The sequence below is a fragment of the Chelmon rostratus genome, chromosome 5 (genome assembly GCF_017976325.1).
Source record: "Chelmon rostratus isolate fCheRos1 chromosome 5, fCheRos1.pri, whole genome shotgun sequence".
NCBI classification, from domain to species: Eukaryota; Metazoa; Chordata; class Actinopteri; order Chaetodontiformes; family Chaetodontidae; genus Chelmon; species Chelmon rostratus.
This window is the reverse complement of record NC_055662.1, coordinates 12859091-12878122: the sequence shown is the minus strand read 5'-3', so window position 1 is coordinate 12878122 and position 19032 is coordinate 12859091. Positions and strand designations below refer to the sequence as shown.

Genomic DNA, 19032 nt, shown 5'->3' with positions numbered 1-19032 from the left:
GCCACCAGCCTTTGTAAGGTGTTGCTGCCAGAACAACTTCAGTGCTCCTGGCTGTTGATCTTTCTGAACTATACGAAAGGGATGAATGCTATTCTTACAAGAGATATTCCCTCATTTGGCCCTTTTATGATAGTTGTGGAGAGAGCTAACATGAAGGTACCAACAACAGCACTGTGATGTCCTCTGTGGCTCTAAGTTCTGAAAAAATAACCATATCAATCTCAAATGTATGATGATGTCAGCTCTTGCTGCTTTAAATTTAGTCATTCTTTTTCAGTATGTTGCTCACAACTTCGACTTTGTGGAAGTGCAACACTGAAGTGGAGTACCCCATTAAAGCAAATAGTTAGACTATACATTAGGAAGATGCTGGACCATCAGTATCAGAGATCAGATTTTTTGCTGATTCTTACCTCTAACCTCCTTTTGTATCATTTATAGTTGAGCGAATTTGGCCCTTCAACCTCCCAGAGGAGAATTTCATTGAGCAATAAGTCAGCAGATTATTGTTTGTTGTCCTCCCTGCTGGAGATGGCAAACACATGTATCTGTGCAAAGGAAAGCGCGAGAGACATTTGTTTTCCTCGTTGGCAGTTAGTTGTGAAATGAAACAAGCAAGAGACAGAAAGTTCGGTCAGGTTACTGTAGGCGCATTAATTCCACAGCACTCTGCAACAGCAAAAATATGAAAATAATCACCCGCAGTTCAATTTCATGTGTGGAACACATTGTTATAGCTCTGTGTGATTTGATTTAGCCCCAGTCTTGTCTCTGATCAGGATCCAGCGCTTTTCCTCGGCTCTAAATATGTTTGAGGACTCGGGTCAGTGTCAAAGATCAGATACTTACCCAATCAGGTAACCAGCACCAGGAGGAAAATGACCTACTTCCGACCACTTGCACTTACCTGCATTGACCCGGAGCAATCAGAGGTGAACAGGGCTCCTAATCACGGAAAACCCTTTAGGTCAGTACACACACATCCCACCACGGCCCACCCAACCTCCCCTGACACCACCTCCCCCGACAGGCCAACTCCGAGCTCAAGTGTTTAAACTGTCACATCAAATAGGCTCAGCATGGAGATTACTTGTGCAGGACGCACCGTGTGTTTAGTTTGATGCCGAGTGCAATATCCTGCCACGCTGCTGATCCTAGCAGCTCCGGGTGCAGCGCGGTGGAGTCGAGCTGTGTCAAGTAGAGGTGGCTGGTGCCAGGCACGCTCACAGTCTGATCAGCCAGGGGAAGTGTCGAAGGTGGGACAGGAAACGGAGGGGTGTTTTAGCAAAAGAGAGCTGGAAAGGATCTATAACCTGGAGCACAACTAGGACTGTTTGTTTTGATAAGAGTACCTCTGGTCATTCAGCAGGAGTGTGTGATAACAAACAAAGCAAGTGCAAGGGTAAAGATATACTGGAGGCACATCTTGAATTTACCAATTTAAAGACATGGATGAATAGTCAGCTATGACTGCATCCTCATGTTTGACTTTCATGCACCCCTAACTCTGGAGAACTAGACCCTGTGTGCCCGAACGATGAACACTTACATTATGGTGTGTGCAGAGTGAAGAGTGTGTTTTTCTTTGATGAACTGTGCCAGCTCTCTGACAGCTGATGAATGAGCCTAAATCTTGCTCCTCCCACCGATCTCTGATCATTTTCAGCAAATAGCGTAAATGTCTGAGGACTGTGAGTGTCTAAACCCAGCTCCCAAGCACAATATGTGGACCCAGTGATCTGCAGTATGAGTGAATTTTAGTTTAGCCAACATCAAAACACACTCTAACTGAGGAAACCAGAATTACCACCTTGCAATTGTTTGCCTCCACCAACCACTCAAATTGCAGTTTACATCCATGGCTGTCCACACTCATATAATATAGTGAAGACTACCTACTAGGAATTTGATAAAAGACATTAAGCGTATTTTTTGGTGGAATGGAAGTTATCACTATATGTGTGTCATATGTATAATTCCAGTGAATAATTCATTTAAAAGTCCAGAGGAATGAATCACATGGTGCAAAAACAATCACCTGAAGCTCAATATCAGCAAAACCAATGACGTTTTGCTGGACTACACTGCTTCAAATATGGGTGTCGCTGCAAGGAAGCAACAAAAACGTGGATGCTTCACGCACATCTTCAGCCCTGCAGCACAGAAGATCTGTACAATCAGCACAGTTTCAAGGTGGAGACCCAAGATTAGTGTCACCAATTCAGTATCTGACCATATGTGAAATATGGTCACAATCTCCCCATCTGTTCCTGAGTTATTGTTTTGAATAATGGAAGGAAAAGTATTTTGCAGATCATTATGATGTCACAGTGAGGTTGACCTTTGACCTTTTGGAGATAAAATGTCATCACTTCATTATTTTATCCTATGAGACTTTTGTGTGAATTGTTTGTCATAATTAATGTATGAATTCACGAGTTATGGCCAAACATTTGTTTTGTGAGGTCAAACTGACCATTGACCACCTAATTCTAATTAGTTCATCCTTGACCATGTGAATGTTTGAGCCAAATTTAAAGAAATTCACTCATTGTGTTGCTCAGATATTGCATTCATGAGGATCGCACGAACCGCCGTATGCACGAACAGATGAACGACCCGAACACATAATACTGTCTCCGGTGTGGAGGTGTAAAATGAAAATTGTTTGGAACTCATGTACGGTTAAGCTGATATGCTGAGTATGTGAAATCCTAATTTACAAAGGAAAAAGGAAAAAAGTACAACGTTTCACTCTGCAGCATGGAATGCAAATAAATGAAGCACATCAAAATTGTGTTGAAAGCTGCATTCATTTCTTGGACACTTGGTGGCAGCAGAATAAACACAACACTGACATATTATCACCTTATATAGTTGTTTTGTCGTTTTTACAGACATGTTAGCAAGCATGGCAGTAGTGCATGTACACTACATTCTGTACAAACAATCCCACAATGCAATGCTCTGTTGTGTGCCTCTACATCTGGCAGTGATGATACAAGATGATGATGATCACTAAGTGTCGGAAATCTCAATTTACTGCTCATTATTAAGCTAATTTTAACTATTCTATTATACAGAGAGTAGTGAATGAGTGAAACAGGAGATATGTTTCGTACCTTAGTCTGTTAGCTGCTGTATGCTCCACTATTCCCTGAAACTTTGACGACTGTTTAGTGCCGCACAGGTAGTCTATAGACAGGATATTTTTTGTGAAAATGGCAACCTGCTGTGGCTGGCAGGTGAAAGAGGAGAAGAGCTGTTTTGAATGAAAAAACAATGAGCATAAATTTGTCTAAAAAGCTCCATAAAGCTGAGTGGGACTGCAGAGACAATTCTCAGTGGGTTCGTCACTTACATCTTCATTTATACACAGTATTTTCTGTAGTGCAGCTTTAAGTAGCCTACAGTTGCACTACTTGTTGTGGACCACCAGCTGACTGCAGAGGAGGTCTGTCCTCCTTCACAATCAGCTGCTTCTCAAAATAGGTTTAACAAATGATAGCCGGTGGGCTGTTTGAGGACCCACCGCTGTGTGGCTCTGTCAGAAATCCCATATGAGATAATACGTGATGCCCTCGCGTGTATGCCTATCGCGGCTCCGTCAGTTGGATTGGCTCGTTCCACAACTGGACAGGAAGTGTGCTAATCTGCAACCCGATCCGGGGGAAGGAAGAAGTCAGGAACCAGCCTTCAGTGCTTTCACCAATCGTATTCATCACCAGAGCCGGACCGAGGCTCATTTAGAGCGGGAGCACGGCTTAACTAAACATCTTCTCCATAAAATAAATGCTTCCAGGTTACTCCCAGTCCAGGTTCCACTCAGAGGAGCATCTGATCTCAATTACCAGGAATGTTATAGGAAGCGGCGGGCCTCGCTCTGCAGCCTGTGCCAACAGCACCATGGCAACCAGCAGCACGTCTGCGAGTCCTGCGCAGATAGGAGTCCTTTTCAGGCACTTGCAAGGCGGGAAATAATGATTTGATAATTAGTTCCTGATGCCTCTCATTCTTTTTCATATCAATCATGTCTAGGAAACAGAAGGTAATTCAAATACAGTTTGCAGTTCGAAGCTGCAGAGTTTGGTCGGTTGGTATACTAAACGTCCACTGAGGAGCAATGCACGGATGTGCAGACGTCCAGAGTCCAAACAAACTTCAAGACTAAACACCAGAAAAATGCAAAGCATGAAAAAGAAAAGAAAACACCAAGAAGTGAGAGTTATGAGCATGTTCAGAGTGAAAATATCACAACTGTGGACTGTGACTGACGTAGTTTCCAGTGATTATGATGGGCTTCAGAAGGGAGTTGTCTTTGTACTTGAAACACAGCTCTCAGAGAGCTAGAAAACATTTAAGCAGTGGGAGCAGTAACATTAGTGTTCTGCATTCAAGTGCTCCGCATTTACTCCCACTTCCAAGATCGAAAGTTTCCTTGAAAGCCTGGTGTTTCACCTGAGGATGCCAAGCACTTATCCTTTGTATTGCATTGTGTTGCATTGTAAAAACTATAGAAAGCACATATAATAAAATCTGCTAAAATGTCTGACAACTTTAGATGAAACAAACAAACAAAAAGAAGGTTCAAGGTAGAGTGTATCATACACAGTACTCAGAAAACAGGGTATTGAAATTGAATTGCACAGGTGTAAAAGACAGCAATATGCAGGGAATATAGATATAGAAATAGAAGCATGCAATGATCAGAATTATTTACCTGGAATAACAACATCTTAAAAATTTGCATAATTTCTTCATCACAGAATCATAGTAAACCTGCTGCGGCTTGTTTGTGGTTGATTAAGCATTCGTAAACAAACTACTTGCGATGGGATCACACCAGCTGCAACGCTTGTCAACACTCGTGTTGATGTTCTGACCCATGAGTGCTCAGTAGCCATTACTACATTATGACAAGAGTACTCAGTACTAATGGCTCGGACCACACCCAGCTTTGAACTTGGCCTTCGCTATGATCTCCTTTACAGAAAACATGTTAGTCTCAAGTGCTCCTGAGTATCACTGCTGTAACAGAACTGAAAAAGAAAAAACTCTGTGACAAAGGTCTCTGCTGGATCGACTCATGTGCACTTAACGTACTATTACAGACATTCCCACGGTCCTTAAAGCATCTGTACCACCTCATTCCAACAGCATATTCACCCAAAGTTCTAAAGCGCTGTGCTTAAGTGAGCTTAACGTATTTGTACTTCAGTATTTACATTTTGTGCTCCTCTGTAGTTCTACTGCACTTCATCTCAGAGGGAAATATTGTGCTTTTTACTCCACTACATTTATTTGACAGCTGTAGTTCTTATTTTTCAAATTAGAAATGAAAACGTTGAAAAAACATGTGATCAGTTTAGACCGTTTGTTAAATATTAAACCAGTGGCTGGTCTAGTGTGTCACCATTGTCACATCTCAAATGTCTGAGAGCTGTTGATGGGACTTTTGCCCTCTAAAATATTCAGACGGTTTCATTTAAATAACTGTTCAAATTTGACCCCAAAGAGATCAAAATCTGTATCTGTATTCTGCATTTCTACACCACCTAACCTCTTTAATTAAGTCAAGAATCAGCCGCCTGCATTAATTTAGATTATTTATCAGGTGCAATGAAAACCTTACCTCGCGTACCACACGGTTCACTGTCTATCATGGCCTAACTCCGACCAATCAGATCAACGAACAACAAGACAGCAGGAAACTGAAGCTCCCACTGAAGCCAGTAGGCCAAAGAGCGAAAAACATCTTTTCCAGGACAAAAGCCTTCAGTGCCGTTCTTTGCTCTTCTTTCAGTGAACACACACTCTGCAGTACTGATATAACTGATGTTACCGCAGCATCCATTCTGAACTCTTGAGGAGCAACCATTGTTTGAGAAGGAACGATGTTGTCACATCTAAACCACACTGGCGCGCAGCTACCAGTAGTTCCTCATCTGATTGGTCCTCATCTGATTGGTCCAAACGGTTGTGGTTTGGCCACAACCCAAAGCCTGGCAAGATGGATTCTTGTGTTGAGTGATCTCACCAATCCAGCTGCCTCACGAGGTAAATGGAAACCAAGAATGCATCAAGAACAATACATGATTGAGTCGATCAGGACATGAAACGTGTATTAGAGGAATGGCTATTTCAGATTTGAAATTATGTCTCTCAAACCATTATGTGGCCTAAAAATTTAGTGGATTGCAGACTATTCTATTCCCAGTGTTCTAAGTTGGTCTGCTGTTGTGTGGGGTGAGGGTGTGGAGGTCTGCAGTCTCCCCTTCTTTTGTCTCCTGTCTGTCTTGTTTGAGTCCGTGTGCCTGCAGGACGGGGCCGACAGGCTGCGAACAATCAGGACTCGGCCACATTCACAGTTTATAAGCACCAATGTTTCATCCAGTATTCGTTGAGTTGTCTGCCCTCCTGCATGGTAACGACTGAGATCCTGAAGATTGCTAAATCAGCGCATGTTCTTTTTTCAGTCCATGAGCGCAGTTAGGCTAAATGTCATGTTTCTCACCTTTGAACGGTCACACTCCGGTTTGGACTGACAGACTGTCACTGACAGCTAAAGCATGATGTGGCAAAGGATCAGTGAAGGTTTTGGCTGAACCAACTCAAAGGGTCATTTCTTCATTTCTTGTTTTGTCAGTTACTGAAAATAGTACAATGATCACTGATATTGACTGCATAGATATAATCACCTGATTGCTGGGACTGTATGAATAGTTTATCCTAAAAAGACAAAAACTGGGGTAGAGACACTGTAACTTTGCTCTTTGCATTCGCTTCACTTGCTCCAGTGCTCAGGCACCTATGGGCATTGGTACTTTTACTTAAGTAAAGATTTGACTACTTCTTCCACCGCCACACACACTTACACACTGTAAAAAACACTGTCCTTACTCACATTTTCTGTATAAGATATTCTCAAACATCTTAAACAGAAACAGAGTGACAACAAAGTGTATTATTTTTCTACATTTGTTGGAAAAACATAAACAGCATCTTCACAGTGAGCTGAGGCGAGGGCTGCAACATTTTACAAGAATTAACTGAACATGTTTTGGTCAAGATTTGACTTATCTCCATGTGGACAACGCAGACAAGCTAGTCCTAAAATTGCTACAGTATGCAGGAAATTACACAGAAGAGTTACTTCAACGCTCAAAAATCTCCCATAGGTTTGTCTCAGATCATGTCTCTGCGGGACGGTATCAGAGATCACAACCTGGCAACTCAGCTGCATTGTTTGGTTCATTTGTGAAAGAAGGCAATCTTTGTTCCTCCGTTTGTTTCTCTTTCTTCCTTTATTCCCAAAAAACACAGATCAGACACACTAGTGCAGGGATGCTCAAAACGGGGCCTGCCAGCCAAAGGTGTCCCGCCGTAACATTTGATTTGGCCAGCCAGCTTTTTCCAGCAAAAAGAAATAAAAGAATAAATTAAAAATAAATTTCTGAAAATTCTAATATAATTCCCTATTTGTGCTTTATCATTTTTTGTGAGGTAAAATTCTCTTCAAATATAAAAGATTCCTCATTATTAGATACATACAGTAAGTTTGTGCTGGTGACCCATGGACCACCATTAAGTTCCAGCCTTGTAAAAATTTGGGCACCCCTGCACTCGGGACTCCTTCCCATCAGTGTCAGAGTCTCTGTGCTGTGATCACACCGTCTGATGGACCGCTGGCCACTGCAGGTGTTTCTCTGCCTCAGTCCACAGAATTTAAAGAGAGGGTTTGTCGGTTTGGTGTTTTGTTGCCTGGACCAGCAGGATAACTACGCCTAACTGATATGAAAGACGAGCACTCGCTCCTCCTTCACCCTGAACCATTCAAGGAGCTCTGAAAAAATTCTGCATAATGTTGTTTAAATTGGACGTACATGGCAGGGAGTGTTACTGTACAGTAGGTGCTCCAATTGGATCATCTGGTGGTGCAATGTAACAACTTACATTTACTCAAGCACTGTACAGTACTCTCATGCCACTTTCTACTTCTACTCTACTTCTACTACATTTCAGAGAGAAATATTTTACATTTTGCTCCATTACAATTATGTGACAGCTTTAGTTATTGGTTGCTTTCATGCAAAAACTATTTCATAGCTCCAGTTTCACAAATGTGGGGATTTGCTAGTATTCATTATTTTAACAAATTAAATTTGTTTTTAAACTTGTTTTTTTTAAGTAATTTTGAGGTTTGGACTGCTGATCAAACAATCGTGTGATCGTGTGAGCTCCAGACCAGCTACTTAATGAACCTTGTGTTGAGGCCCTATACTCAATATCTGTTCATAATGCCATATCCAGGCCCCGTGGGGCTTATTCTTCACTCAATTACACTGTTAGATCAACAAATACACACAGTAAAAGTCAGTAGATGGAAACACACATCTAGTTTAAATTTTGTGTCTTCAAAACTGAGGACACAGTGATAAGTTTTGCAGGATGCAATTGTAAAAATCCACTTTATTTAAATAAAGAGAGTTCATTGTAGTCTTGCACACACAGAAATTGTGATGAGGGTGTTCAGTGCACGCGACCATTTAGGGGTACTGGGATGTTTAGTACAGACCTGTGTCAATTTTGCAGTTATAGTATATTCATTTATTTATTATTCTAACAAGTGAGGACTGGAAGTTGTATGAGTTTGCCAGCAGGTGGCGATAGAGTGCTTTGAATTTGTCCTTAAGCATCACTCTGTTTTTGTTTCCTGTCACTGTCACAACTTTAATGACACATTAAAATCAATAATGATCACTGTTTAAAGACAGGACTTTTCACTCTGAAGAAAATGTCCACTTGATGGGTTTAAATATTATCCTGAGAACAATTTACTCACAAGTTCTGGTCAAAAATGATCAAATCAAAATAAATTCTTTCTACTGCAGTTTCTTTATGGTCTACAGAAGACTAAGGAAGTCCAAGGAAGTGGGGGAAACTGTGTCACCGCCCATTCTCTCATTCTCTCTCAAATTACCTTCTAGAAACAACGACAAAACCAGATATCAATTTGAACCATCCCAGCACAATACATCATGAAAGGTGAGTCCTAAAATTATTTAATGAAACACCTGCTGATTGAAATTTTTATACCCCAAATAAATATTCAACTGTTTTTTGTTTTCATAGAGTTCAGCATCTTGTCCTCATGGATGTTCATCAACCTGTTGCTGCTGGAGAGCTCATCATGTGCTGGTGACTCAAGTGTTGGTCAGCACATTTTCTTTTTCCATCACAACATGCCGTATTGTTTGGTAATCGTAGTGTATTTCATGACGATACAGACTTTTTTTTGTGTTTTCTTGTTCCACTTTTGCCCATTGCATGGTGGAATAGACTCTTTTCCCTAACAGGTGTGTGGATAAACAGACTTGTATTACAACATAATCCACCATCAAGTGGACTTGCAGCTTTAAGAGCTTAATACAGAGCATACTATGGGGACATATTATGAAAAAGTGGAACTATAAAATAGCACGTATGACCTATGGTTACGCACGGATATGACAGAGAAGTTGCATATTATCTATTCAGTCTGTCTATAGTTCTGCATGTGCCTCCCGTGCTTCCCTGGCAAAGTAAGACTGACATAACATTAACACATCAGTACTATCTGAAGCAACCTTCATGCAGTTTCTCTTTTTAAAAACCTAAATCTATTTGTTGTTCATGAAGGGTCGACTATGCTTATCTATCCTCTCATTCACAGCTAATGCGGAAGAAAAAAACTGCAGCGTCACATTATCTCATTGAACTTCTGCAAACACGAAGGAGGGACAGGAAGCCATTATACAGCCAAGAGTGTAAAAGATATGAGGGGGGCAGCAGCAACTCCCTCCGAAACAATGAAAGTCTGAATTGAATAAACCAGTTCATGTAAACAGACTGTATTCTGTATCAAAAACCTATACAAAAAATAATAATAGTGAACAAAAAAGCTGCCCAGTACAACCATGGTCTGATCTGAGAAGGTCCAGCAGGTCAAGAGTCTTGCCTCAGTGGTGCTAATGACGGAGGGTGACTTTTAGGCCAGATTAGGTTATAATCTTCAGGTAGTGGTGGTGTGAGTTAATACAAGTTTTGTTGTATTAACACACACAACTATATGTATGTAAATTAATTTGCTTTCAGGTTGCCTGTGCTTGTCTTTTGTCTCTCGGGCTGTGTGTTGACCAGCCATGCAGCTCAGCAGGGGCTGCGTTATGTCAGTTATCCATTCGTACAAAGCACAATGATCTGTTTCCTTGTTTGCAGTGAATCCCTGTTGTTACTACCCTTGTCAGAACTCAGGAGTGTGTGTGAGATTTGGTACAGACGGCTACCAGTGTGACTGCACTCGCACCAGCTTCTATGGAGACAACTGCACTGTTCGTAAGTACAGCAAAACTTTTCATTTTTGACATAAATCTGTGAGGGTCTATGTAAAAATAACACCTCCATGTGTCCAAGTTGGAGCAAATTAATCCTAAACTTAAAAGAGTGAGGATGAACTAAAACTAAAACTAAAAATCGAAATTTTTATATGTTTTGTCGTTGATCGACAGTCCAACGGACTGTTGTAAAGAGCTAAAAACATGAAGGAAGTGCCAAAGGGATGTTCCACAACCTGGCAAGACAAACATGTTTCTTAACAATGAGTGATTTCTAAAGCAGCCAAATTAGTGACAATTTCTAATCCCCCTAGAGAGTGTGCTTTATTCGGAGTGGTACAAAAATATTTCATCTTTGCGTGCAGCAGAGTTCTGGACCCGAGTTCGTCATATGCTGAAGCCCAGCCCTACGACGGTTCACTTCATACTCACACACTTCCAGTGGTTCTGGGACCTCGTTAACAACTCTTTCCTGCGAGACACATTCATGAGATTAGTGCTGACAGGTAGGTGAAAAGGTTAAAGGTTAAAAACTGAAACCCCACAAATAAATCACTCAATTGGCAGAATCACAGACCAGCAGAATCAGTGATATTTGCTTTATTTTGCTCAACGTTTGCTTTGTTTCTTCTCTGTTATTTATGGTCATGGTCTTTAGATAGATGACACTGGTGGGAGTTTGGTTTTATCAGTCTTGATGAAAAGGTGGAGACATATTTTGATAAACATATTGGTGCATTGCGAACACTTTCCTTGATGGAGAACAACTTGTCCGAGTGTGCTCAACCAAATTTGTGCAAAAGATCCACAAAAAGTGCTGAGATAGTAGACTTAAATAGATTCCCTTTGAACATTTTCAAGGTTGCATACTCTCACTTTGGGCTGTTCTGTTCCTATTTCTTGCAAGCAAACTCAGTCATTAAAGCCTGCTCTCTCACTTGAGAGCAGGCTTTAATGACTACTGTGAGAGATTTAGTGGCATCTAGTGGCGAGGTTGCGGATTGCAACCAACATTTTGATTTAGGTATTTATACACACTGGATCTTTAGTTTAAGTTAAAGTCTGGTGTTAATCCATAGTTTTCTTATTGTCAACAAATCCCACAAAAAGAAAAGCTGTGTCCTTCTCTCAGTAGTCCCCACTGGTGCCTACTGAAGTTCTTCATTTTTAACAACCAGTCACAGTAGTTTCACTAAAAATAAAGAAGCAACATTGTTTCTTAATTAGGTTACAACTATTTTATTAATTATTATTTAATTTAAAAAGGTGTGCACATTTTTTTTCAGAAGTAAATAGGGCATTTTAAGGGGACTATTTTCACCTGCGGATTAATACACATTAGTGTTTAGTGATTATGTTCAATGTTCAGCTGCAGGACAGTATATGTGAGCTGAGTAAAAATGAACTACAGTCCCCAGGTGCATTGTAATGAAGAAACAATACAAGGATGTGGCTCACTGATATTAATTTAATAGACAACAGTGGAGCTCTGTGGAACAGAGGAATAAGCTATATAAGGTAGGGGCTACACAAACAAGACATGCTTGTAGGATCAATACAGAATAATAATTAGTCACATGGTATACCACCAGCCTAATCAGCTTAAATACATATATACTGCATTGTAAAAAACTACATATTGTCACCTGTCAACCAAAGTCAGAAGCAACCTCATTCCAAGCCCTCCAACCTACAATACCAAATATGGGTACCTCAACTGGGAGTCCTACTACAACATCTCCTACTACACCCGGCTCCTCCCTCCTGTACCTGAAGACTGTCCTTTGCCCATGGGAACTAAAGGTGAGACCCATACAACTATACACAGACAACTGTGCTGCAGAGGACATGTTAACGTTTTCATTTGTCCACAGGCAAACCTGTTCTTCCTGATCCCCAAGTGTTGGCCGAACAGTTTTTTAAGAGAAAAAAGTTCAGGCCAGACCCTCAGGGAACCAATCTGATGTTTGCCTTCATGGCCCAACACTTCACCCACCAGTTTTTCAAGACAGACCATAAAGTTCAAGGGGGCTTCACCAAGGCTTTAGGACATGGGGTGAGACGCATACAGCAGAAGCTGAATTTAAACATTCGTAAACATTTCAACAATTAGAGTTGTCATGAATTAAGCATAAAGCACACAACTCTTTCATAATTTGTTGGTTGTGAATGTTTGACTTATTTTTTTCCCCTCTTACTCATGCAGGTAGATGCGAATAATATCTATGGAGACGAGCTTGTGCGACAGCTTCAACTCCGGCTTCATGAAGATGGAAAGCTGAAATATCAGGTAATCAAGAAATGGCTCAACAATTTCAGATATACTATTATTTTTTGCTGAGAGTTGGATGAGAAAATCAATGTCACTGACACGTCTGTAGGCTACTATAAAAATGTAGTAAGAGCCAGCAGCCAGTTAGCTTAAAAAGAGTGGAAACAGGGGGACGCTAGCCTGGCTCTATCTGAAAGTAACAAGACCTGTCTACCAGCAGAAAGCTCAAAAATAGCCACATCTAATTCTTTTAATGATACTTGTACATGTTTTGCATCTGTTTGATTTGATTAGCAGTCAGTTAGCTTAGCTGGTTAGCTAAAAAGTGTTAAAGTGAAGTTTTGCATTTCACTTTTTGCACGTATTGAACATATACATAATGTGTTAATTCGTGATTTTTAGAGGTTCTTTTTTTTTTACCTTTGGAAAGAGCCAGGATAACGGTTTCCCCCTCTTTACAGTCCTCATTGCTAAACTAAGCTAAGCTAAGCAGCAGCCAGCTGTAGCTTCATATTTACCATACAGAAAGTGGTATCAATCTTCTCAAGTAACGTTCCAACACAAAGTGAATTTCACACTAACTGGCATCTCTAAAAGCAACAGAATTTGCATACTTCTCATACTACGTGATTTGCGCCATTAATCTTTGAACTATCTGTGATTTTGATGTAAACATTTTTCACGCAATGCCATGTCATGGCAGGTGGCAGCATTTTATCTTGCTTTTGACTTTCTTGTGGTCAGGGTTTGAGAACTTACTAAAAGCTATCTTTATCTAAAAGCCACAGTGCTTGACAAGTTTTTTTTTTTTTTTTTTACATGCCTGTAGTCGAACTTTGACAACTTGCATGGCGGACTAGACTTTCCATAGTCATAAAGCAGACTATGAAAAGGATTTAAGGTTATTAAGAACTAGTAAATAAGACAGGGTATTCAAAAGGTCAAAGAAATGCAAGATCCACAGTTTAACCCTTCACACCTTTAAAATATTTCTCTAACATGCGGACACTGTTTCCTGTTTGTTCACAGTTAGTAAATGGTGAGATGTACCCTCCTACGGTGTCTGAGGTCCCTGTGCACATGGTGTACCCTGAAGGTCTCCCTCCAGAGCAGCGGCTGGCCATTGGTCAGGAGTTATTTGGCATCCTGCCGGGTCTCACCACATACGCCACCATATGGCTAAGAGAGCATAACAGAGTCTGCGACGTCCTGAAGGCAGAACATCCCACCTGGGATGATGAGCAGCTCTTCCAGACCACCAGGCTCATCATCATCGGTAAGGGCCAAGTCACATGATTGTGTCAGTACTGGTAAATCTTTCTTTGTGACAGATTGAACAAATACATTACTCTAAATTTGTAAACCTGATATTTTGTTGCATTCTCAACCACTTCTGACCATGAATCAGTTTTTTTTTTTTTTTTTTTTTTTTTAAAGAAATCAAGATTGAAAATTGCAGAACTGGTCATCTTTTACAGATTTAAGGAAATACATTTTCTTTCATGTGGCATTTTCAAATCAGAATCAGAAAAATATTTATTGCCAAGCAGGGATTATTTACCTCTGTGTTGTGGTGCTTAATGGACAAAACAGACAAAGGAAATGAAAAGAAAATAAGTACTGTAGAGATTAACAGTCATAAATTTGAAATAGAAAATTACATCAACTGATGACATTTTTTGTCCTTCAGGGGAGATAATCAACATCATAATCGAAGAGTACGTGCAGCATCTGAGTGGTTACCTGCTGAAGCTGAAGTTCGATCCCCCTCTGCTCTTCAACACGCCTTTCCAGTACAGCAACCGCATCGCTCTGGAGTTCTGCCACCTCTACCACTGGCACCCACTGATGCCTGACAGCTTCCTGATCGATGGAGATGAAATCCCGTACTCCCAGTTTATTTACAACACCTCCATCCTGACTCACTACGGGGTGGAGAAACTGGTGGATGCCTTCTCTCGTCAACCTGCAGGACAGGTACCATCTACTGATTGTAATCAGGAATCAAGTCAACAGTGGTAGAAATTAACTAAGTTCATTTACTCAAATGCTGTACCTTAGTACATTTTTGGGGTATTTGTCCTTTATTTTATTTTAATAAACTTTATACTTCTACTTCAGTACAGTTCAGAAGCAAATACTGGCTCCCAACCTTTTTGGCTTATGGCCCCTTATAACACAGACAGCAAGGGCCACTTGTTATGTTTCAGATATATATGAATTGTTAGTGATTTGCCTTATAAGCTTTTCAGATTCATTTAAATACAAAACAAAAGAAAAGTTGCATATCAGAACTTTCATCTTTCCGCCACATTAATCATCTCATGACCCCTTAGATTTAACTGAGGGGTCATGAGACGGGGCCCGACCCCTGGGTTGGGAACCACTGGACTAAACTATCCAGTTGTATATAAAGCAGTTAAATTCAGTTCCACCTTGACTAGTTACAACAGTACTTATGCACTGCTGCATCAGTATTAAGACTTTATTCATCATAATACAGTTCAGTCATGAGCCATTTTTCTAAATCAAGTACTTGATCTGACTTTATATGATTCAGACACCTCAAAATGAACATTTAACACTTGCTGGGGGATGAATCATATCTGTGGCAACATTTATCACAGTTAAAATATAGATATGTGACAGGAAATGCTGTGAAGGAAGTTGAGCTCAATCTCTGTCATCTTCAACTCTTTCCTCAAATGGTTGCATTAACAAGATGTTCTCATTGATATGTAAAGCCTCAAAGCAAGTATTTGTCAAATAAAGCCCACTGCTCTGTGTTTTATCACATACACGACTGTCTGCTCAGAGGTACCTCAAATATCAAAGATCTGTGGGAGGGTCTCCCATGCAGACGACAGTAAGAGTGAAACATACAACATGGCACATATTAATAACCAATAACCAACGCTGTAACCACTTCCAGTGATAATATTCTCAGCTACTTCTCAGAAGCATGCAAAGTCTTATTCCTGTTTGCTGAGAATTAAGATGCTCAGTGTTGATCACTGAGCGAAAAAGAGGACTCTCACAGTTCATTAAAATGACGTTGCCGTAACTGTTTTGTCTGTGTTGCAGATAGGTGGAGGCCAAAACTCTCATGAAATAGTGCTCAAAGTGGCAGAAATGGTCATCCGAGAGTCTCGAGCAACGCGTGTGCAGCCCTTTAATGAATACAGGAAGAAGTTCAACCTAAAACCATACACGTCTTTTTATGAATTTACTGGTAAGCGGAAATGATGCTGTGCCTATATCTTGCTTTTAAAATCCAAAATTAACGGCAGTCCATCCAGTATTTATTGCAACATTTCATTCTCAACCAAAGTGATTTATTGACTGACACTGCCATATAGAGCTCTGCTGCTAGTATGGATCGCCAAAGCCATGGTGACACATACAGTCTGTGGTGTAACATGGTGAGTTAGTAGCCTTTTAAGTTAATTAACAGCTGTTTTCTCTTTCCCGAACAGACGACTTAGAAATGGCCAGAGGTTTGGAAGAGCTCTACGGCGACATAGATGCTTTGGAGTTTTACCCCGGCATCCTGCTGGAGAAAACACGTGCTAACGGCATATTTGGTGAGAGCATGGTGGAGATGGGCGCTCCCTTCTCCCTGAAAGGCCTGCTAGGAAACCCCATCTGCTCCCCTGAGTACTGGAAGCCCAGCACCTTTGGGGGAGAGACAGGCTTCAGTATTGTCAAAACTGCTACTTTGAAGAAACTGGTATGTCTCAACACCAAGTGGTGTCCATACGTGGACTTCCATGTTCCACGAAATGAGGAGGAAGCAAAACCAAGGAAACCATCTACTGAACTTTAATCAGTGTTCACCTAATGACCTGTGGTCATCAGTTTATTACGATGCTGCCTGTAGGATATGACATACTATGGTTGTCAATGTCTTATAAGTTTTTGTTTTAATCCCGTTCAGATTGGATTTATTGCTCCGATTTTAATACTATATGTGCCTGTGAAGATTCTCATTCATCCAGGTCATTGTAAGCTATATGTGCTAATTCTGTGAATTTATCCTGCCTGCAACGAATGACATGCTGCACACTGAAGCAGGTCTATGTTACACCACTCAAGCAACGACAGCATTAATAGTGTAGAAAAAGTGTTAATTTATCGCTTCAACATCAAGACTCTGCTAAATTTTCATGTATTAGCACAGCAGCAACCAGTCCGACTCTGTACTGAACACTTGAACTTCTCATGCCTTGCCTGTAGTACCATACCCTAAAACTGGTTTCTCTGCCACCTAGTGGTGAGTGTGGTACATGGAGCTTAATTGTTAACCAGAAATAAACATAATGTTGAACCAGTAGTCTCAGGCATAACTTGCAAAATAATATTATCCTTACAGGTGCCACATATACAGCTTCTCAGATCCACTGATTATGTCTCACTGGTCAGTCCTAATTCCAGGCTGAGGTCTTAAGTTCATGCCTTTAAATATCCCAGGAGATGTGACTGGAAAATCACTTCTGAAAACCCATTTGTACAGCATGGCTCTTAACTAATCTTTTCTCATGTGTTTTTGGCACCATGTGGAAATTGTTCTAAAATGTCAAATGAAATTGTTTATAATATTTTTTAAGATGTTTCCTTTAAGATCATCACAGATATCTCACTTATTTTATTTCCTGCCCAGTAGTCATGATTAATCAAGTTTTTATTTTTTATTTTTTTTTAGTAATGAAAGGTGCTGCATGAAAAAATAATGGTTTTAATTCAACATTATGGGGACTTGTGTTTTGTCCCCATAAGGAAGGTGAGTCCCCACAATGTGACTGTGTAAATTAATGTCCCCACAACATGAGTTATACAAATGCACACACACACACATACACACACACACACACACACACACACAAGTTCTATTAAAACACAGTTCTATATAAGCCACCAGTGTTCTGTATTCTCTCCTGACTTTATAAGTGGAGCCAAACAGAGAGATTTCTGCATTAATCCACAAAAACTTGCCTGGAAAACACACTACTTCAACAGACAAGGACAACAGCAAGGACAATGACAACACAATTAAACCCAGCTCATCTTAACAGCATCTGAAGACTGGTAAGAACTATATGTGTCTGAGAGACGACAGACACCGTAGGAGGGTACACCTCACCATTTACTAACTGTAAACAAACAGGAAACAGCATTTTTCACATGTTTTTTCTGATGGGATAACACAAACATTAGATCAATAAAAATGAAAAATAGGGAGTAATATGTTGAGAATTAATCTTGATAAAGTATGTTTACACAAAATTTCAGAGCCATACATACAAAAACACAAATATTGAAAACCCCACAACAAATGATCTGTGGCGGTTGGTATTGTCTGTGCGTTTAATTTGAAGGTCCACTTCCTGTGTTCTGTTGTGTTGGCTTTAACTTTACGTTTTGTTTTCCTGAGGCCCCCCCCCCCCCCCCCCGATGCGTCGAGGAGTGATTGGGCACACCTGAGTTCACTTCCGGAAATTAGGACGCCTATTTAATCTCTGCGGAGACGCTCCTCGACGCCAGAGTATACTTCCACGTACCGTGGTATCAGTTGGTCTTGAGTCTCTCGTGGTAAAGTACTTTTTGATCTCGTGTTAAACCTGTTTGGAGTAATTGCTTGTCTCTCTTCTTTTTGTTCCAGTGCCTCCCATGCCCACACAGCCCAGCACTCTCTGGACCTCTTTGAGTTTGTGTTGTTTGGACCTCGCGCTGCCAGCGACTGTTTGAGTTATTGCCCTTTTGTGAAAATAAAACTTTTGTTAACCTTCTCCGTTTCCGCTCCTGGGTCTTTCTCTGCACCCACCGTCACATGATCATCTGTATTGTTTCCAGCTTTAACACATGGACACTAAAAGCACATGTTATAATTTGCAATAATAGAGCGAACAAGCATACAAACAGTGAGGAGTTGTATCAAAAATGTTATTAAATAATAATATACTTCATATATATATATTGCATGCCTGTTTTCTAATGTTTGTGTTTCTCCACAAGATCTGTGATTTAAGTAAGAAAGACAAACAAGCAGAGATCATGGAGGAAATCTCCAGCTCTCCTGCTGTCTCCATCACCAGCTCTGTCTCAGGCATCATCAGCCAAACTGATGCAGACATTGGTGAGCTCCTGCAGTGGGACGGCATCCCAGATGGCAAAAATGTCACCTGCTTTTACATCGATCCAACCACCAGTGAGGATGGCATGTCGCTGGACTCTGTTCATGGGACCAAACAAGTATTCTGTTGAGCTGTAGATGTTAATTTGTATTTCTGTGAGAAAAGGAGAAGAAGGAGAAAAAGGAGAAGAGGGAGAAAAAGGAAAAGACAGAGAAAAGGAGAAGAAGGCTCCATTTTGGTTTCGATTTTGGAAGCA

General features: G+C 40.6%; 1 protein-coding gene across 2 annotated transcripts; it reads left to right on the top strand.

Annotated features, from left to right (window-relative positions):
• Positions 1–8975: 8975 nt before the first annotated feature.
• Positions 8976–16978, top strand: ptgs1 (prostaglandin-endoperoxide synthase 1). Of its 2 annotated transcripts, none has more exons than XM_041936726.1 (11): positions 8976–9045; positions 9133–9213; positions 10258–10374; positions 10742–10879; positions 12033–12176; positions 12248–12429; positions 12580–12663; positions 13675–13921; positions 14336–14622; positions 15730–15877; positions 16122–16978. In XM_041936726.1, exons 1-11 carry the CDS (start codon positions 9039–9041, stop codon positions 16469–16471), a joined length of 1785 nt encoding a protein of 594 aa, XP_041792660.1. In that variant the 5' UTR covers positions 8976–9038; the 3' UTR covers positions 16472–16978. The 2 variants fall into 2 exon arrangements, with proteins under 2 accessions (XP_041792660.1, XP_041792659.1); XM_041936725.1 differs by having other exon boundaries at positions 10739–10879.
• Positions 16979–19032: the final 2054 nt, after the last annotated feature.